The following is a 16,618-nucleotide window of genomic DNA, read 5'->3' as shown; positions in this document are numbered from 1 at the left end:
CAAATGAAGAAAATGTGCAAAATGCAGAAAGGTTAGGGAAGAGGACAGGTTTAGGGATGATCTCTATGGGGATTTCACAGGGTGCAGTTACAGCCCTCAGTACCTGAGTAAACAGCTGAGTCCGCTCCCTGAACAGCTTCTCTCTCTCCATCTGCTTCACTGGGTGATGGCTTGTCTGAAGACTCATAGGTTTTTTCCTCAGGTAGTGCTCTATTTATTTCCATGTTGTCATGGGTGCCCAAATCAGATCTTTCATCCTTATCATCATCGTTTTCACCATCTGTAAGCACAGGCTCGATCAGTATCTGCACCCTGCTCGCCAGAGAATTCACTGCATGCTTGCGCTCTTCTGCCACGATAAACTCATCTGTAGGCGTCTCTGGCTCAAACGTGCTGCCAGACACTTCTTTGGTAGGCGACTCGATTTTGACGGAAGGCGCTCGCACAGGCAATCTGGATTTCTTGGAGCAGTGCTGTGCCACCTTCTCTTCCTCTGGCACTGGCTGCTTCCCATTGCTTTCACTCAGCGAGTTATTTCTTGTAGCCAGGCCGCCTTTACTCTTGGCATACGTGGATCTAGGAATGATGGAAACTGAGCCTTTCCTCACGGGGGCTACATAGCTTGGTTCTTCCTCGCTAGAAGACAAGGTTATTGTCCTTTTGTAGGGGGTTCTTGTTTTGGTGAAGACACCAGGTTTTTCTTCGCTGTTCTGGCCTTGCCCAGGCTGCCCAGAGAGTGAGCGGCACAGCTTGAACTGCCTACCGTCTGCCTCCACCCAGCTCGGGTCCTCCAGCACATTTCCCACCAGCACAGAGTCCGCTCCCTTCTCCCAGAAGTTTTTCAAGTTCTTGAAATGTTCACGATTGAGGCCGATATCCTCCTCTTTGTTACTCATTGATGAGATCGTATAGTTCACGCCTTGCTTCACAGCCTGGCTGCCTTCCCTCTCTGCGGTCAGCGGTTTGGGGCTGGCCAGCAGCTCTCTCTTTGCAAGGCTGTTCTCTGACGGCCCCATGTGATTCACAAACTGCTCAGATCTGGAGAAAGTTCTGCTTGGTTTCCTCTTAACTGGTATCTTGCTGGGAGCATAAGTTTCTTCGGGTGGAGTTTTTGGCCCCACTGTGGTGCCAGTGGCCCCATCAACAGCTTCTCCTCCAGCTGCACTGCTGGGCTGAGGCACAGCATCCTCTGAAAGCTTGGTGGGCAAAGGAGATAGTCCATGACCTACAACAACAACAAATGCTTACAGCCTGTCCCACTGCATCACACTGTATTTCCCTGGAAGGTCTGGGCTGCAGCTTCTCAAAGGGGATTCAAGGGGAGCTTCCAGAAACCATCAGTATGTTCCTAATTCTTCCCCATTTTAAGACTCTAGCCAGTCCTCTTCCATCTGAAGAAAGCCCTGAAAACCCCAGCCCTTCTTTCTGTAACAGGACACGGAAAAGATCTACTGAGCAATAAATTGTTGCTGTGAGTTGGGGATTTGTTTGCAGCTTTGCTTTCAGTTTGACAGCTTTCATACTGGCTATTTTCTACCTACCAAAAATACACTCTACATTCAAGGCAGGAAAGAGAATGTAACTTGGATCTGTGGATTAAGGAGTTGTGAGCCAAGCACTCAGTTTAAAACGTACTGAGAGCCAGGAGAAGTTTTAGTCATTGCTTTTTTTTTCTTGGTCCCTCTTGCCTTGAGTATAATTCATACAAATGTTGGCAGCTCGTTCTTACATGCCAAGGTAAGAAATACTCTTTGTTATTCATTTGTACACACAAAAAAAAGCATCTTGTTTCTTGGTGTTTGATGCTGAATAACAAAAACACCAATGGCTCACTGAACAAAAATCTTACCTTTTCTAGACAAATGCAAGCTGTTTGGTGCCGCCACAAATGGACTTGTTCCAGTGTCACTCTCTGAGGAAGAGACATCATGTATACTGGATCTCTGAATGGAAAACAAACCCTATCAGTGTATATAAACTGGAAACACTGGAAAAATGTATTTTATCTGAGCACAGACACCAGGGCAGGCAGCCTGTGGAGCCCCTGCCAGTAGGTGCAGTCTGTGTGAAGGTCCAAGGAATAACGAAACAAAGTGCAGAGGCTGTGCCTATGCTACCTTGTGTGATGCTGACAGTGGGAGACCAAGTCTTGGCTTCGGTTTTGGCAAGATTTTACGCTCCTCTGCGGTATCAAAAGCAGGCGTGCTGGATCTGTGGGAGAGGAAAAATACCTGAGCAAGGGTATCAGTGGTAGTGATGTGCCTGGTAGGGTGACCAGGAAGTCTTCAACATAATCTCAGTTCCGCTCAACTACTTTGCCACATTGGTCTGCTGACCCAGCCCAATATAAGGCTGCCCAAAGCTGGTGCCTTCATTTATTTCCTCTGTTACTGCTTGGACGGACTGGGGAACACATTAAACGGCCTGAACTTGGAGTAAGGACAAGTCTCCCACTGCGGTCAGTACAGAATTTGCTCAATAAAAACAATGGTTTCAACTTCTAGGTTTATTCAGACTTTCCCCTTCAGAGAGAAAACTGCAGGGAAAAACACAGGAAGCAGCAGTGCCAGAAAAGCCCAAGAGCCATGCAGGAGGCAGATGCATTTCCATGCTATGGCCTGGGAAGGAACAGGCCACACTTCCCAGTTCAGGCCAAAGGCATAACTAGGCTGATGGAGGATTTAGAAACTACAGGAATGATTATAAGAACAATAGTTGTTGTACAGGATATAAATCTTCATGCTTGGAATGTAAGTTAATTACTAATTGCCTGGTAAATAAATGGAAGAAACATATCACAGGCAGTTTGCCTGACTGTTTCTACCATTTTTGGGACCGTCTAGTGGTAGCTGCTCCCCTGATGTAGAACAGCAGTCAAGCTGGTGAGATTTCACAGGGTACTGCTCAAAAAAACCATTAGGACCATTGCTGTGTTGGTAAAGCAGGAGCATCTCAGGTTTGTTGACTCTGGATCCTTCATTAAGCAACACCCCATGATCATAAGCCGAGGCCCATGTTTAATATTTAACTGGAGCAACTGCCACCTGTGAAGAACGATTCCTCATTCTGCTGACAAAAAAATGCAAATGAGATGGGAGCAACAATAAATGAATATGTGAATATTTTAATGTCTTCTCCATAGTCCACAAATATTGAGTGAGGTCACTGATTTGCTCATTGGAATGCTTTTAGTGGGTGTTTCTGCTCAGTCAGCACAATGTGAAATCCCACCAAGCCTTGATGGAGAGTGTGGAGCACTGGACACAGAGGTTGGCACCAGCAGGAAATGAGCCGTTTCCTCAAACTGTTCATTTTGTTAGTGTCGCTCCATGGCAAAAAATAAACAAATAAAACCATAATTACTTTGAAAAACTAACAAGAATATCCTGGTACTAGAGACAGCATCCATTTTACTGACCCCTTATCAAATCATGCAGGAAAAGACCTTTCTGGGATAAGCACATTAGCACTTAGTTATTCTGGCAGGATTGATATTCTGACAATTCCTGGAAAAAGGGTTTTAAAAATATCCTATATAACCTATTATTTCTACAGTCTTGGAAACTCAGCTAAAGACCAGGATTTAATGGGTAGCACTCAATTTTCATTAGAAGAGCAGCAGCTAGAGCATTGCACGAGCAGCGGCGATTACCTCTCCTCTCCCGTGCCAGCAGCATGCTCAGGGAAGGCAGGGCTCGGGGCAGCTTTGCTTTCCAGACCTGCCCAGATGTGCTCGTTGGCCTCATCTGTAATATAACAAAGGCAACTGAGAAATTCCCTTTATTTAAACTTGTAATGGCTAGTGTGTTTTCTTTAAGAAAAGGCTTGTTAAATGAGTCCCACCAGCACAAACCCTGGGGATTTAAGAGGACATGGCTGATGGGGGCTCTGCCTGCTCCCTCCATGGATGGGGGAGACCCCAGGGCAGCATCGTCCACACTCCCCACGCAGCAAAGGCACCTCCAGACCCCACGGGACTGAGAGGCCAAAGCCAGCTGCCTAACGCCCGACTCACGCCAGGAGCTGTCTCATCACTGGAAACCTTCGCAGGACACTGCCATGGCTGTCAATAAAGTTAATCCGTTCCAGGATTTAAATTCAGCCATTTCCTGTTTTGACTCAAAGTCATCCGATCTTGGCAAACAAAGGAGGAGGCCAATACACTTAATGAAGAGATCCCTGTTATTTTCACTGGCACAAGGCTCAGCTGTGCCTTCTAAGCTCTCAAAGACCCTAAAGAAAAAAACAATAGAAGACAGGAACATTTACAGCAGCCTGCCAGGGCATAAAGTTGCATTAGACATTTTGCTTGGAAAAAAGGCTTTCTTGCTACTGCAAAACCAAAAGGATTAAACTCTCCAACAGCAATGAAAAACCGATCAACAAGATCTGCACATATTTATTCACATGCAGCTAGGTCTGTTTGAAAGAGTAAATCTATCTGCTATAAAAACTGCTATATCTCTTTAGGATATATTTCACTATACAATACAATAGAACCAGAGGGTCAAAGGATTCAGCTGTTGCTTTAAATAATATAGCCTCACTTGTCATCTGGTTAGAAAACTGTACTAAGCCCAAGAGCAGACCGGTCCTACGGACAGGCTGTGATATCAGTGTCATACTGATGGCTGGCTGTGTGGTGCCATCCAGCACCTAACAGGGATATCCGAAGATGGAGCTTCATCTCCCCCCTTGCCTGTGCATCTCCATGGAGAAAAATGCTGCAGCCCCAACTCCTCCTCCTCACCCAGCGCCTGGCCCTGCAGTGCAGGGGACCACGGCAGGTGTTGCTCAGGGATGTCTGCGTTAGGGCCACGTCTCTGGCACACGCAAGAGATGGAAGCTGGCTGGCCCCGTGATTTCCGTGGCAGTGGGAAGTGGAGGAGTCATTCCTGCTGGAAGGCAGGAGTCTGGTCGTGTAAGGATGAGCCAGTTTTAGAGAGCACATTTCTGAGAGAGGGATGGTGTTCTGTCCGTCAAAGCGTTGATGTGTAAAAACCATCACTGAACATAATTCTGGAAGAGACGAGCGGTGGCATGGCTGGTGGCACATGCAGGCGGTGGCACATGCAGGCATGGGGAGGCACACTGAGGAGCGTTTATTTTTACAGTGAGCCACATCCTCTCCTTCTGCTCTATACCCAAGGGAGGGAGATGCCAGCAGGTAGCTGCTCTAGAAGCAAAGGAACCAAACACAGAGCTCCCATGTTTTCCCTCTGCCTGTCATGGTTGAAAAGACCTTGACAACCAAGGACTGTATTCATTTCTCACCTCACTTCCAAAGGCATTGTGTCATATTTGCTTTTCATTGACACTTCCCCCTCAGACAGAGCTCCCCACTCCTGGCTGGCAGAGGCAGTGGGAGGTGTTTGCTTCCTCCCATCCAAATCACTGCCCTTCAAAATGGCTCAGCCACTGACACAGCTATACCTGGCTTCTATAATCACAAACAAATAGGTTATTAGAACATTATAATCCATCAAGACAAGCAAAATGCCTTTGCCAACTTTAGGATGAGACAGAATAACTAGCAAATTCCAACAGAAATTAGTAGTGGTCTGACCAGTTTAACTTGTCCATGCATACATTTATATACATATGTATACAGCCACTCCTGCCCTAACACTTTAGCTGCTTTACTCATTTCCTATCACTCTGAAATGAAGACACTCAATGCTTGGGGAAAGCACGGCTAACCGTGCCATTGGGGCTGACTTGCTTCGGTGGGTGGATAAAATGATCTCCTTCCTAGACAATTTGTAGCTCTCATCCATTGCACACAATCTCAGGGAGAAGGTATCACCAAATTCATCCATCTGTGCTGCTCTGCAGGCTGTCGTTTAAATATAGGGTATCTATCTGTTTTATAGATTTATATTATGGCCGATTACTAGTGTTTTCTATCATAATCAATATCAACTGTGAAGACCCTTAGAGATCCACGCTCCCCTCCCTCTGAAGGTTAAAACCTTTCTTCAGAAAATGTCACTGGGCAGGCACAAATTTCCACCCCCCCTCAGCCCATTTACCATGCAAAAGGAATGCTGGTAATTATCTCAGTGGGGCTTTTCCATGTAGGAATTTCCTCATTTCACTCCCTAACACAGTCCCCAAAGACTTAAATCAGGATTAACAGCTGTGGAGTCATGAACATGTTACATTGATTTGTCTAAATGAACACACACCCCTTCATCACCTTGAGAGCCAACAGAAGGCGAGTGACTCTGATCTTTCCAGGAGAAGAAAAAAAGGTGCCAAGATGGCAAGCAAAGGCCCGTATCTCATCTACTGCAGATTGAACGTGAGCTGCACAGACAAACCGGTTGTAAAGGGGCCTCACCCTCGTTCCCTGACAGGCCAAGCACTGATCACACCAGTGCAATACTCTTGATGACAAGTCAGTGAGAGAAGTGCTTGCCCTCACGCGTGAAGGGAGGCAATCTATATGGTAACCACTGCGGGAGCCTAGCACACAATAGGCAACAGCAAGGTGAAAATATTAGCTGCAGAATCTTGATCCTCAACCAGTGCTGTAAAATGGCTGTGGGAATAGTAAGAGGAAGAAATAAACCACATGCTGTGCCTGTGCTTTACCAAAATAAGTCTGAGAATAGAAAAAGAGAAAGAAAGGGAAGAAAAAAAGTTGAAAAAGAAACAAAGAGGGCTAAATCTAAACACGATTACTATAGTAATTTAGTAACATTTGCTTCTTCCTTCTTATAACAGCATTAGTCAAGTAATGAACATGTGAAGAGATCACTTGCATATCACTGCTATATTAATGAGATTGGTTTAGATGATAACTTGAGACCACATCTCATATGTGCACATCAGCCGTAAAAGATAAATTTAAAACCAACAATAATTCAAATTTTGCTTTCTTGAAATGGGCTGCAAGCTAAGGTTGTTGATGCCTCTGGCAAGGCAACAGGCAGTTGAATCCCATTCATTGCTGGCTACTATCTGGACTACAGATGACAGAGCATTTGTCTGACCTGGGCCCCAGCAGAGGGGCTGCTGGAGTGTCTGTCTCCTCAAGCAAAGAGGGTACAAGCACAAATGCACATCCTCAAAAAGCAGAAAGCATGCTCTGCAGAAATGGCCAGGCAACTCTGTCGAGCTGGAAAAGGTTTTATATGTTTTAGCATTCTGGAGGGAAGATAAAATAGTAAATTTAATGACATCATGAATTCTTAATACCAAGGATAAAAGCAACTTCATATGAAATATGATGGACCAGTTCTGCATCAGAGGTTCCAATGAATCTATGATGAGTTATGAGAGCTGTCAGGGATAAGTAAAAAGCAACAAGAAAATGAGGCTCTCAGTTAGTGAAGTCCGTAGCCAGCGTTTAGCTTTGAGAATGTGTCTAAGTAATGTGAAGCTCAGAGGGGTATGCTAAACCCAGGAAATTAATGTTAGATATCCTGGCCAGTGAGGCCTACCAAAGAAAGGAGTGACCTACATTGCTCCTACCCCACAGCAGGAATGGGTAGGTGGGCCCAGGAAAGAGGGTGGAACTGAACTGGTGAAGACGATATCTGAATTTTGGACAGATGGAAGATAACCTTTTATCTATGAGTAGCCCTTATTGCAAAAGAACAGTGCCCAGTTATAGGGTCCTTATATTAGGGACCGTGGTCGACTTGGCTTAGAGCTGTATGTCAGGGCCATGGCTTCCCCAGAGCAGCAGCAGCCAGTAACTCACCAGCCATGTCTGAGTATCTGTGATTACCCACCCCGACAAGAAATCACTTGAGGTTTTGTGAGACTGGGCTGCAGTTCCACGGCCCTGCTGCAGAGTCAGTTGGCCTGTCTTCACGTTGAGGACTGGTTATGAATCATCCCCAGTTCTGCTTTGCACAAATGTTAAGCATGAAGTGCCAGCACCAGGCTGGTTGTGTTTGGACTCAAAGCTCAGTCCTGCTCACTTCACAGAGAGCTGATCTCCTCTCTTTTCTGCCCTGAGCCGACAAATCTGATTTGATCTGTTTTACATACCTCCACAAGAATTCATCTGCATGTCAAACAACACACAACACATCTGCTTCAAGTTAGCACACAGGCCCACATATAGCCTTGCTATGGCACAACAGCCTGGGTACCGTTCAGACTTGGCCCTCAAACCCTTTTTACTTTGAAAACCACATTGTGCCTTGGAATAATTTTTATGTAAAAAGCTAGGTATGGACCTTCTCAGCTGGGCAAATATATGTCAGGAGAAGAGAGTCACCCCCTCCTTTTGCAGAGATGTGACTGACCCCAGCACCCTGGAGGCCTGCGAGAGCAGCCAGCCATCTGTTTCTGTCAGACCACTCTAGGAACTGGGGCAGGGGGTGGTGGTGTTTGACCCACACGTATCAGTTTGACGCCAGAAACTTCCCTACCTCATCCCCTTCCCTTTTGGCTTCTATGACAAGAAATGATACCAGTGACCTCTGACAGACATTATGGAAGAAAGAAGCTACAGTGGGGAGAAGGCACCTACTGCATGTAGCTGGTAAACAGCTTTTGCCTTGGTCCTCTGCCACACTGTAATTTTTGCTTTGGGTCCTGATTTGGATAATCAGGCTTTTTTTTCTAGTACTGAAAGCTCAGCTGACAATCCCCTTATCACAACACAAAGGCTGGTCCCCAACAGGCTCCCAGTACAGTGAGACTCCCATACTTGACCACTTTTTCTGGTCCATCAGTTTGTTTTCTTAAGATGCACACTATCATACTTACTTTCTAGTTTGCCCTTTTTCCTTCTAATCGATGCCCGAAGTAGATCTGGCCCCTCTAAGTCTTCCTGAAACCGTTTTGCCTTCACTTCTGAAAACCATTCACCTGTCACAAACTTCTTCTTCTTTTCATCCTTGATGGAGCCTTGTATCCGCCTGAAAGTCAATCAGAACATTATACACCCAAAAGATCTCCAAGTTTTCGACTTCCCCTGAGCTACCTTCATAACAATTGTCCATACAGTTCACTTGTCTGATACTACGAAGGTTCCAGAGATTATTCTCTACAATCACAAGGGCCAAAGCAGCATTACAAAAGAAACAGATTTATCCTTTATCTGAAATGGGAACAGCACCTTGTGAACACAGGCTTTCAGCTGAGGGTTTGGGAAGGGGTGGGGCTGTTTGCATGTCTTGTGCTTCTCTGTTTTATTTGCCTATTAATCTCTTTATGAGTGGCAAAGCCTTTTGGAACAAATCTGATGCACAACATGGAAACAAATCATGTTATTTAGGGGAGCAACCTGTCCCTGAAGCACTCTTCCCAGACACTGCTCCTCTCCCTGCTCCTGCTGCCATGCTGATTTTGGCACACAAACAGTTAGTTCTCCTTCCTGAGCACAGCTTCTCCTACTGTAACTCACTCAGGCACACCCAGGGCTGTTTTTTGGCACTTAAACCCGCCAGTGGCCAGTGCTTTGTTTGCTAGCCTGTACCTTTACCCTCCTCAGGTTATTTTGTTTTTATACCATGACTTGTTGAATTAGCTTTCAGCTGGCACTGCCTCCCATAGCTCAGCACAATTCAGGGTCCCTGTGAGAGCTGAGAGGCCAGAGGAAACTCCCACCTCAGTCCAATTCTCAGCAGGAAGAGGGGGCAAAACCCCAAATAACCATGGAGCCTTGAAGGGTCACACTGGGCTGCCTAAAGGCCAGAAGGGAGAAGGTATGGGATAAACGGGCTCAAGCCTCTGCTGGCAGTGCTGGGGGGGCCCAGCAGGACTGACAGCCAGGGAGCTGTGCAGCTCTCATCTAGATCAGGGCTTCATCTGCCCCCATGAGGGTCTCGATGTGTTAGACCAGAGGAGATGTAGGAATGAATTTTCATCTTGTTGACACCAGATCAGTGTAATGCCACTGACTTCATTTTGCCCAGCAGGAAGGTTGTGTTGACGCCAACTGTGTCCACATTTGCACCAAAGGTCTTACTGCATATAGCAGGCTGACAGCAAGGGGCACTTGGCACCACCTCAGTCAGGATCTAACTCATTTTCCTCCCAAATGAAAGCCTTCTGTGCAGCAGGTTCCAAAGAGAAGTGAAACAAAACTGAAGTAATCCAAACACTCTTTTCCCCAAACCTCCACTACAGAACAGAAATTTTACTGCATTTCAGAAAAAGAAAAAAAGAAGATAAAACCTTTTTGAAACCTTCTTTCGATTCAGAGGCGACGCAGACACATACACCTCAAGTCCAAGCTCCATACATGCCACCAGCAGTGCTGTTTCCCCAGGTCTCACCCCCGAGCAGAGGACAGGGCACGTAGGCTCCCTGGAGCCTGTTGCAAAGCTACCCACTCCCCCTTCAAGCCTTGAGCATTCCTCCTACATGGGGCTTACTCTTTTTTGGCTCAACAGCAAGACGAAGACTCACATCCTTAACAGGGGTAAACTGGCACAGTGCCATCCACACTCACTGAACTACTCATTTCTTGCCGTGGAGAGTTTGGTGCCAGTTTCCTGAGCCTGGTGCATACTGTCAGCCCAGATGGTCTAATGGCTGGCATTAAAAAAGTGACAGCAGCAACAAGCAATCCTGATCAACCAGACCCGAGCTCCAGGATGGCCAGTGACAAGTGAGCTGAACTGAGAGCGATTCCTGGCTCTGAAATGGCTCCCTACAGACCTTTGTCAGATCACGGAGCCTCTCACTGCCCCTCTCTGCCTGCAAGACAGATGCTGCATACACACCCACCTCAGAGAGCACCGGAGGAACACGAAGCAGAGATGGAGATGTAAAGTCTCATTCTAAAACACTCTGCGGGATTTCTGAGCTACTGAGTGAGGAAAACAAGGCAGCAGCTACTCCCCTGCTTGGACTTCTGACACTGAGAAATCAGCATCTTCCTCCCCAGAGCAGGAAAGGGATGATTTCCCTTGGCATCTCTGAGGGCTGCTGATTAACTCAAAAGGAGAGTCCAGCCCTGCAACCCTACAGAGAGAGGACAGCAGCAACCAGGAGGATGGCTGAGAAAGCAGGAGGTGCAACGGAGAGAGACCCATCAGGGTCTGAGCAAGAAGAGACAGCGCTGCTGCAGCCTGCATCTCTCCTTGTTGCACACACACACACACACACTCCCCTCTAAAAGAAGTTAAAAAATCCCCCCAGGGGAACTCACGTCCTGCCTTGACTGCATGCTCTCTCACCTGATCCGATCCCCATCCTTCTTCTTCAGCTCTGCATCTCTCTGCAGAACCTTCATCAGCTTCTCATACTCCTCCTCGGTCAGGAAGCTCAAGTCCAACATCTTCTCTGCAATCTTCCTCAGTTCTTCAGACAGCTGAAGCAATGACACACCAGGAACTAATCCAGCCCAGCCTGCCACAATGCCATGGGCAGCCCCTGTGCAGCCTGCCCTGGTGCGCTGAGCAAGACGTGGCTGGAGAAAAAGGACTTCACAACAGCATGGCTTGGGTGGAAGTTGCGTTAGCACCTGGACTTGCACTTCCAGGCTCTTCGCTGGCGCTTTTCTCTGCACTGCATGCCTTCCCCTGCCAGGAAAATTCTCTCAGCAAAATTATGCTCCTTCGTTTTTCTTCAGGCACAGTCACAGCGATTTGGAAGCCAACGTCAATCAAACAGGCAAGCACGGGAAGGAGCGAGCTCGCCGCCCGCCTTAGCTGCCTCGACAGGCACGAAAGCTCGTCTCACCAACGGCAACCCCAGCACCTCTGGCATGCGCTTTCTTTAACGGGGAAGTCTGCCTCCGGGGAGTTCAAGCATCCCTGCAAAGAAATAACACTGAGATGCCTTTTATGATAAGCGCAACATATGGCAACTGAATGTGTACATTGGGGGTTTTTATTTGTTCTTCTGCACAAGTTCCAAAACAAGCTGCCCTACTTTTCTTCCTGTCCTACAGCTCCTCATGCGGTATTAACCTAACCAAGACAATATTTTATTTTATCCGCTTTCCTACTAACAGGTAAACATTTGGCTCAGCATGCTTCAAGAAAAATATGCATATAAATTACCAAATTGCTTGGTTGCTTTTTAACTCCATTCTTCTTTCCCTCACTTCTTTCTGCCCTAAGTGGGACCGAGGATAAGCAGTCAACCTTTGTAAAGCAATCAGAAAATGACAGAACAGCAACCTGCAAGTGTTATTGCTGTATGTCATGCTATAAAATACCAGAGGCTGCTCATTTTCTACTACACGTGCACTTTGCTTCACGCTGCACTGATAGTTGCTATTCAAACAGTCTGGGTGCAGATCACTTAGTGTTTCAACAGACACCAAAAATGACCAGAGGCTGCAGGGCATGGAGGATGAGTAAATCATGTTGCTTTGCTACCTTACTCCTTTTCCTCTTTCCTGGCCAACTTGAGGGCAATAAGGCACACCTCCAAGGGGGCAGAAGTTCTGCTTGTGTCCATGTAGGCAGTTTCTAGCTCACCAGATGGGATTTTTCCACTGTTTCTAAGCCCATCAGGTGACCGTGGGTTTCATCATACTTGGCTTTTTCTCCCAAAGCCACAGCCTTGGCAGTCAGTTAATTAAAAATAAAAAAATCCCAGTTTTCATGGCAAACATGATCTGAAGGTCATCAGGCCTGCTCCCTAACCTCAAGGCCTGTATCACCCCTACTCTCTGTCTAAGCTGTCCCTTTGAGGATGGCAACTCCCAGGCCACCTATTTCAGTGCTTAGCTAACTGGCAGCAAGTCCTATCCACCATGGGGATGGTCCCTTTGCAGCCGTCCTCAAAGGATTTTACACTTCAGCCTCCACGTCAACCAACCCCAGCTCCTTCAGGTTCCTCAGAGATGAGGTCTTCATCATTTTTGTCACTCTTCTTTGGAGTGTCTCCACACGGTGCGCCTCTTCCTTCAACTGGCATATCCGAAGTTAAGCACAAGTATTTCAGCTGAACTTTGCTATCTGACATAATTTCAAAGATTTATATTATTTTATGGATGATACATTCCCGAATGTTTGCCTTTTTCATAATGGTGCAACATGTTAAAAGAAAGTATAGGCATCTGACATTAACGTGTACAAATACCACAGAACACCACATAAAAAGGCTCATACAAGGAATTGGCATTGTCATAAAAACTCTGTATTTGAAAAAAATTTTTGGAGGGAAGGAAGCAACATTTCATATTTCTTTGAGGCAAATGTGGCTGTGCTTGTCACACTACAGTTATAGCCTTTATCATCTGAGAAACAATACCACTCTAAATAGTTAAAACAGAAACAGTAATAAAAAGCCCTGATGAATCTCTACTGTTTAACCCTACATTTCATCCCTCTTGGCATGGCTCTTCCATGCTTGGTTCCAATCATCGACTCTCTCTGGCTCTCAGGCACAATCCTACTTCTACAAAGACGTTTACAGAAATTTCTGGGACAGACTTTATTTTAAAAAAAAGTATTTAGGGACATAGTTTTCACAGTATTTGCTTCTCTAGAACTTTTATTTATTTTTAACAAACCCACAGTGTGTGGGCTGAAAGTACTTCAGAAAACATTTTCAGCAAGGACTCACATTTATTCATCAGTACGGTAGTCAATTAGAAAAAGAAAAAAGGCCACTTCTTTGTAAATAGCCTTTTTTTTCCCCTGAGAATGTTTGATCTTACTGGAATAGTTACATTAGAAAGAAAACGTTAACAGAAACCAAACAGCCAACACCTTCTTTTATTTAAAGAGTTAAAAATCAAACCACTTAATGCACTCGCTGTGGGAAAGTGAGCTGGTCCAGAAGACTGCTGCAGTTGGAGGTTTTTCTGGCAGTCTCAGGAACTGCAAGGCTGTCGACCCAGGCCCGCAGGATTAGACAGGGCTGGGAAACAACCTCCACACACACCATGGGGCTGTCCCTGCTGCGACTCGAGCTTTCGCAGCCTCTGATGGGCGCACCGTGCTGCCGCATCTTGGACGCTGTGGAGGCTTGAAAGAGGAGAACCCCACCATTAACCGCTCAGGTAGACAGCGATAAGGGAGAGCGTGTTACTTGTTTACTTGGCTCTGAAAGCACAATAGATTAAGGATAAAAATCAACTGACATGTATAGTATGTTATCAGGCAGGCACACTAAGCATCGCCCGCTCCCCCAGATTGCTTAATCCTAGAGCTCACGCTTCCACTCCTTAAGCAGCACCACACAACTTTGCTTTGTTAGATTGCACATAATCCTCTCCCCTCTCAATGCCTTCTTAATAAACACTTTGGGCACCACCGGGATAATGCAATACAAACACCTAAATCCATAAGAAAGCCAGGACTCTGTGGGTCTCACACAAACGGGGCCACTTTCTGTGTGTCCTGCCCAGCCCTCGCCTCTCCACCTCTGCAAACAGAAGGGAAGGGAAACACAAAAGCCTTGCAGACTTGTAGTGCAATGATGGGAGACATCGGGCAGCGTTGGGGCAGATTTTACCCTACACTGGGATCTCTTAAGTGCAAGCATCTTTATTAGGCCATTGATATAAACTGGTTTTGGACAAACTGATAAGCAAAAAGAAAGTTGCACTCTCCTTCACTCCCGCCAGTGGGAGACCCCTCCTAGGTCAGTATTGCTCTCTGGCAACAGGAGCAAAATGAAGAATCATGAAATTGTCTGTGTCTGGATTGGCAGTGTCTGCTTGAAGACTGATGTTCATCGTGCAGAGCAAACCCAGGCTGCTGCCCACCGTGATGCCCCAGTGCAGGGGGAGCAGCTCTGCTGGGTCCTGCCGCTTGTCACAACAAAGCAAACGGGCAAAATGGATTATCACAGCTACAGGAAAGACCATAACTCTGAGCAGAGGAGCACACTGGATGTCCAAAGGACTTTCTTCCCTCTAACTGCTTTTCTGGAGAAGAGAACCTCACAAAGAGATCGACTCGCACACCCAGCAGTGTTGACAAATGCTGGGTGTGGAGACAAGCAGAAGCATGACCTATCATGTGGCATAACTGGCTGCATCTCTTACTGTCTGCTCCTCTCCAAGAAGCAGCAAATGCTCCAGTTGTCAGAGATCTGTGACGGTGTCTTACACCCCTGTGCAGCTTGTCAAACCCAGAGCCCAAGCATGGGTGGAGAAGCAAGGCCTGTTCCGTTAAAACAGCATACTGGGATGTGCACATTTTATATACCAACAGATATTCATTGTCCAGTTTAACAATACAGGAAAGGCCATACATGGCTAGACAGAAGGTCCCTGTAATGCACTAGCTTATCTTCAAGAAGGACTAACAGCATACGGCTAGAGAGAGCACAGCGAGCCGTCCCACGCTCCAGCTTCCTGCAAGGTACAGAAACAGGAGCAACGTCTCCGCATTTCACAGATTTTTCTAATCACTTTCTGAACTCACATTGATTTTAAGCATTTGCAATCTCCTAGAAGCCCCATGGTCCCACAGCCTCACTACACTGTAAGTACAAAATTATCTGCCCATGTTTTGTTTTGACCCACAACTTGCTTGCTTCATTTGACACCCTTGAGTGTTTCAGTACAAAACCCAGTAAGGATTACTTTGCACTAACCTCACCTACCCCATGTTGCTCATTTTGCAGAGCTGTGGTTTCTCTTGCAGAGGAAGGAAGTTTGTTGTTTGCTCATTCCAGGTGTTACTCAAGGAGCTTTGATCATTCCTCACACCCTTCTCTGACCCCCATCTAGCTTACTACAGAACTGCTTAGCAGTGTTTAGGTGCAAAAAGGCTTTTCCCAACAGCTGCAACCCCTGGTACCTTCCCCTGCGGGACTGGTTTTGCAGTGCCAGGAGAGATGGTGTAAGCCGTGCCCAGCTGCATCTCTGCAGCCAGGAGGGAGAGAGTTAATGCCAGCCTTCGCATGGGGCACAGCTAACAGCTCTAGCAACCCCTTGGAGAGAGAAGAGCTCTTGATCACCTGCAGAAAAGCTAAGAGGGATACTAATAAAAGGAATAAACCGTCCCTTTATCAGCTGCTTGGACTATGCACCAGCAAAGAGCAGGGCCACTCGGGGAGAACAGCAGTCCCACATGTCTTGGAGCTGGCAGCCAAGGAAAGGTCAGATGCTGAGCGGGGACCCAGAGAGACTCCCGTTTCCACCAGCTGAGGCATAGAAATTTGTGATCTAACACCACCCCTTTTCACCTTCAGCAAAGCATCAAGCGGAAGAATGACATGCATTCCCCTAGCACCAACCCCACATCCGATCCCTAAAAGTGAAGGGGCAAATAAACACCAACCTTTTGCAGCAGAGCTCAACATCCTCTCACAGGGAGCACACCTGCAGTGGGGCACACCGAGTGAAAGCCTACAGCCTGAACAATGCTCGTTTCCTCATTCCTCAGCGCTTTACAGAGCGTCCCCACAGATGTGTTCAAAACCACCTGAATTATCTGTGCCGACAGTCCTGCCTCCTCTCACTCGGAGCCTGCTGGCCCTGAGGTCATGGGCATGCAGCTGCGCCCGCAAGGAAAAGCTCCAGAAGGTGTAGTTCTGGAGCGCTTTCCAAAATAAATAGTTTGACTAATCCCATGTAGGGTTTCTGCAGAAGTAAGAACTATTTGTGAAGAAAGGTATGTTACAGACCTCTCACCTGAATTAATATATCCTCTCTCTTCAAGTTTTTCTTTTTATTACAGTGGAGAAGGTGTTGTTCAGGGAGTTGTTTGGGTTTTCTAAGTAACTCTCTTTT

At 46.6% G+C, this 16,618-nt stretch overlaps 2 protein-coding genes across 6 annotated transcripts in view; both read right to left on the bottom strand.

Annotated features, from left to right (window-relative positions):
- LOC104361434 (synaptotagmin-like protein 2) overlaps nt 1-11,273 on the bottom strand; it is a 33,654-nt gene extending 22,381 nt beyond the window's left edge. For 4 of the 5 annotated variants that reach the window (XR_004407565.2, XR_004407564.2, XR_004407566.2 and 1 more), the window contains exons 1-6: nt 11,151-11,269; nt 8,731-8,882; nt 3,653-3,746; nt 2,118-2,211; nt 1,850-1,943; nt 104-1,225 (exon numbers count right to left, since the gene is read on the bottom strand). Coding sequence is in view for 2 of the 5 variants with exons in the window: in XM_032995960.2 (XP_032851851.2) it covers nt 104-1,225; nt 1,850-1,943; nt 2,118-2,211; nt 3,653-3,746; nt 8,731-8,882; nt 11,151-11,251 (1,657 nt within the window). In the remaining 3 variants the exon portion in view is untranslated. Of the gene's footprint in view, nt 1-103; nt 1,226-1,849; nt 1,944-2,117; nt 2,212-3,652; nt 3,747-8,730; nt 8,883-11,122 lie in introns of all 5 variants that reach the window. The other variant, XM_032995965.2, reaches the window with a different exon arrangement.
- Nucleotides 11,274-11,644: 371 nt separating this feature from the next.
- Nucleotides 11,645-16,618, bottom strand: part of PSMD10 (proteasome 26S subunit, non-ATPase 10) — a 60,891-nt gene continuing 55,917 nt past the window's right edge. Inside the window, exon 6 of the mRNA XM_042807174.1 lies at nt 11,645-11,729. The gene's annotated coding sequence lies outside the window, so the exon portion shown is untranslated. The remainder of the gene's footprint in view (nt 11,730-16,618) is intronic.

Source organism: Tyto alba, unplaced genomic scaffold, assembly GCF_018691265.1.
Source record: "Tyto alba isolate M040663 unplaced genomic scaffold, T.alba_DEE_v4.0 Super-Scaffold_5, whole genome shotgun sequence".
In the NCBI taxonomy this organism is placed as follows: Eukaryota; Metazoa; Chordata; class Aves; order Strigiformes; family Tytonidae; genus Tyto; species Tyto alba.
Note: the sequence above shows the minus strand (reverse complement) of the source record. Positions and strands in the feature narration are given on the sequence as shown.